Source organism: Galeopterus variegatus, unplaced genomic scaffold (genome assembly GCF_000696425.1).
Source record: "Galeopterus variegatus unplaced genomic scaffold, G_variegatus-3.0.2 Scaffold2163, whole genome shotgun sequence".
Taxonomy (NCBI): domain Eukaryota; kingdom Metazoa; phylum Chordata; class Mammalia; order Dermoptera; family Cynocephalidae; genus Galeopterus; species Galeopterus variegatus.
Genome location: NW_007728274.1, coordinates 20,569 through 24,915, shown reverse-complemented (window position 1 = coordinate 24,915; position 4,347 = coordinate 20,569). Strand labels below are relative to the sequence as shown.

At 44.9% G+C, this 4,347-nt stretch overlaps 1 protein-coding gene across 1 annotated transcript in view; it reads left to right on the top strand.

Moving 5' to 3' along the window:
* LOC103597005 (tyrosine-protein kinase Lyn-like) overlaps window positions 1–3,553 on the top strand; it is a 32,261-nt gene extending 28,708 nt beyond the window's left edge. The window contains exon 11 of the mRNA XM_008580805.1: window positions 3,396–3,553. Coding sequence (XP_008579027.1) covers window positions 3,396–3,553 — 158 coding nt within the window. The remainder of the gene's footprint in view (window positions 1–3,395) is intronic.
* The last annotated feature ends 794 nt before the right edge of the window (window positions 3,554–4,347 follow it).

The window sequence follows — 4,347 nt, the reverse complement described above, 5'->3', positions numbered from 1 at the left end:
AACACCAAGAGGAAAAGAAGTGGAATATTCACAGTTGCAGTTTGGAGGTCAGATAAAGCAACTTGTAATCCTGACCAAGTGAACCAAAGCATTTATTACTCTTTGGTGGCAAAATCCCTGAAGTGCAAAAATTACTAAAAATGAAACAGGCAATTATTTGTGAGTAAAATGTCAGTAAAGTCTACAGGATCAAAGTTGTTATATTGTTGCAATGATAACATTTATTTTAGCTGTTTCTAGTTGATAAAGTGCTTCCTCCTCCATGATCTAATTTGGGCCCCAACCGCCTTGAAAGAATTTATGTTGTTATTTAGTACATTTTTCAGATAAGGAGGTGAACTTGGACTTGTCCAAGATTACTGAGCTAGTAGGTGGAATTGCTGGGGTTTGATTGGGGCCTTCTGACTCCAGATCACTGGTTCTTTCCTCTGCACTCTGCTGTCGTCCTATGATCAGAATTGTTTCTGTGATCATTTTGCACCTAACACTACCCTGATATGCATTTTCCTCTTTTATGGATTTTGCCTACTAGAAACAATGATTTCTTTATCCTAGTCTTTTTCCCCACAAGAATGTTTATTGCCAAGACATAGATATTTCTATCACATGGTGATTATGCTCAGTATGTATTTTTTTCCCAGTATTAAATTTTAAGCCACATCGTAAGTTATAAATTGGTAAAATGAGAAAGGTAAGAAACCTCAGTTTATCCATGTGATCTCAGCCTTTTTGGATAGGAAGATCTTTTAACATCAGAGCTTTTTGATCACACCCTTATTGTGGGATCTACTGATTGAGAGAACGATGTATAGATTGGGAATCCCTTGTAATAAGTCTAGGTTGGGACCCACCAGTCTGTTGGTGGTAAATCCGACCTAAAGGGTCTGGAGGGGGATGCTCTTGGGAAGATTCTAGAGTATTTGCCAATATCATCAGACGAGGTTTTCTTCATTCTGTCTCTTTGTAAGGAACCTAAAAGATAAGTTAGGTTCTCGTTTTCCAACTCAAGGGTTTTCTCCAGCACCCCCAAACCACCCCCATAATATCCTAGTGAAGCAACTACTCTATTTTCAGAAACTTTATCAATGTTAACCCATGGTTAATAGTGTCATCATGATTAAACTTGAACTGGAGGAAGAGTTGATTGAGATGTTGAATCAGACTTGGTGGCAAGCGGAATCTCGTGTGACTGACTTGGGTTGTGCTCTAACCCTCCCACTCCATGTTTAATTTTGCCTCTTTACACAGAAATTTTAAAACGTGACTTTATATTGAGGCCCCCGCACTCACAGTTCTTCTTTCAAGCACAAGAGCCTCTTCACAGGGGGGAAAAGGCCAGCACAAAGAGGGAATTAGTTAAAGCTATAAAATAATTGGAGCCAGAAGCTGCTCTGGATGAAAGGGCCACACGGTGACTGGGATGTGCTGGTCCCTCAGTGTGCATCATGAGGAGCCGTGGTTTGGAGACCACAGATTTTCCATTATAAGACAGCTGGGCATTATGTCTTCCTACAGAATACAAGAAATATTGCTGTGAATTTCTAATGGAGCTGTAGATGATGTTAATAGTGAAGAAAGCATTGAGCTGAGAGCCAGGAAACCTGCTTCTCCCTGGGGAGAATCGTTTCGCAGTCCAGCGTCCGCTTGGGATTCCTGCAGCCTCGACTCTCACATTGCATGCTGAGAAAATCTCCTTCTACTTAGATTAGCTGTGGGAATCATCACCCAAAAGTTATAATTAATGATTTCAAGTGCATTCAGATAACATCAATAAAAACTTTTGACATCGCTCTAAATAAAGGAACATGACTATGTCATGTTAAATTAGTACCCAGATATTGGGCACATAAATGCTCTATTTATCTTTTTTGTATAATGAGTGTTATGTCTGCAGCTTAAACTTTGGCCATGAAAATTTATAAATGGACAAATGAAACAAGAGTTAGTGTCAGAGTTGCAAAACTGGATCATATTCAGTTTCCTTCTGAAAAAGTTGAAGGAATAGAAAACTGTCATTTAAAAATAGCCTAAAACAGGAACTTTCTTTTTTTGGTAGGTGGGGCTGTTGGGTGCTTTGCATATTGAATCAGAGGAACCATGACTAGCCCTTTAAAATAGCAAATAAGGCAGGAGAATTTATTTTTGTTTTAATTTTGACTGGAAACCTTTCTAGCACCAGTAAGCAGCCTTGTGTTAATGTAAGGGGGGTGTGCAGTGGTGGCACTTTTGGCTTGTGTGCCAGAGCTGCCTCTTATCTGATATTATTCTGTCTAGGGGTGGCATTCTCTGGTCAGTATCACCATAAGTCACCAAATAATCTGCTCTTTGGTTACTCATCATGGAAGCTCACAGGGCTAGAATTAAATGGAAGTGGTTTAGGAGTGGACAGAGTTTATTGCCAGCCACTCACGTTAAAAGTGGAGAGGAAAGCACTTAGAAGGGAGAAGCAGTGTGGATTCCAGGTGACCATTGTGTTCAGCACTTGGCTTGATCCCCGTCTGTCCCCCCACCATCTTGGTATGGCTTCTTCTCTTTCACCCACAAACATGTCCTGAGCACAGCCAGAGATGGGATAGATATGCAAGTGAAGGGATGAGCGAGACATATCCGCCTCCAGGAGCCAAGGGCATGGTGTGGGAGGCAGGAAAGTCACCAGCCAGGACCAGGCTGTGTCAGAGCAAGTGAGGAGGGTGGAACCCAGTGGACGGAGCAGCAGGCAGAGGGTGGGCTTCCTGGTGGAGGTGACCTCGAGAGCCAGAGCCAGCCCTGCTAGCCTGGGAAGGGGTGTGGATGTAGGGAGGGGTCTTCAATTGTAGGAACTTGGTACATAATGGCACAGAAAGGTGGTACAAGGGGGGTGCAAGTGGAGGGATGTGGAGACAATGGGAGGGGGACGCCGAGAAAGACATAGACGTTAAGGAAACCAGAAGCACTGTCAACTCTGAGTTCCAGAGGAGGAGCAGTTAACTGTTTTGTAGATAACGCTGTTAAAAAAAATGTATCTGAAAAAATAAAAATGATTCTACTCAGAAATAGTCTCCACAGGTTTTACAGTTGTACTCTTTTAGTCGTATTTTACCTCTTAGTAATTAGTAGCTGCTGTTGGTATTTACTGTAATGTGCAGTTATGCCTACCCCCGGCTCCGTACATACCAAAGTGTTCTCTGTAGAAACTGGTCCCTTGTAATGATTGGGGAACCGCGAGAACTCTGCTTTTCTTGCTCCTGAGATTTTGTTTCGTTGTTCTCTCTGTTATTGTTGTTGTTTTGTTTGTTTACTAAACCTGGAACTAGGAAGGGAGGATGGAAAAGGAACGGCGGCGTCCACACTCCAGCCCAGAGCTCCTCTTTAAAGGGCACACCCTGAACAAATGACAGGAGGCCTTTTCATTTCAGAGTTTGATTCTCAGTGTCCTCTGGTCACCGCTCTGTCCCCCAAAGCCGAGAAGCACGATGGTCTGGGAGACCGACACCTGAAGGAGTTCACCCCAAGTTTAAAGATAATTAAACCTCAACCAAGTGGCTTCCTGGTGGTGCCCACAAAGCAGGTGTGAGACCCTGAGCCACGAAACTGTGGCCGGTTGCTTGGTGGAGTTTGCTCTTCATCCTGGGAATAGCGGGGATTGAGGGAATATTTCAGCAGGAATGTGCTATGATAATTGTGCTCTGAAGATTGCCGTGGCCGTTATGTACAGAAATGGCTAGGAGGGAGGAAAGCTGGAATCTAGGAAGGAGAGAGAGATGGCACCGAGCCCAGTCAGCCTCCATCCCGGCGTGTGGACACAGAAAGTGTAGCCTGCATGATAATTGTGCTCTGAAGATTGCCGTGGCCGTTATGTACAGAAATGGCTAGGAGGGAGGAAAGCTGGAATCTAGGAAGGAGAGCGAGATGGCACCGAGCCCAGTCAGCCTCCATCCCGGCGTGTGGACACAGAAAGTGTAGCCTGCGCTGAGGCATCCGATTGGCTGACATCGAGAGCACAGGGTGTGTTTGGGGGGGCGGTGGCTGATGAGATCAGCTTTCCTATGCTGAGTTAGAGGTGCCCTGGGACATCAGGTCAGTGTCTTAGAATAGGGGTCTGGGGCTTGGAAGAGGGACAACAAGATCTGGAGAGGTCTGAGAGGCTGGCACTGTGGACAGTCACTTAAATGGGTTGATGAGGTCCCCGAGAGAATGTGCACAGGGGCAGAGCCCCAGAGAAAGGGCTGAGAGGGACAGGTGCAGGGCAGGCCCAGGGCCCCCAGTAGCATGTGTTCCTAAAGGAGGAGGCAGGGCCAGAGAGCTGTTGACAGGGAGTTCAGATACTTCAAGAACAAAGAAACTTCCATAGGATTTTGCAACAAGGTT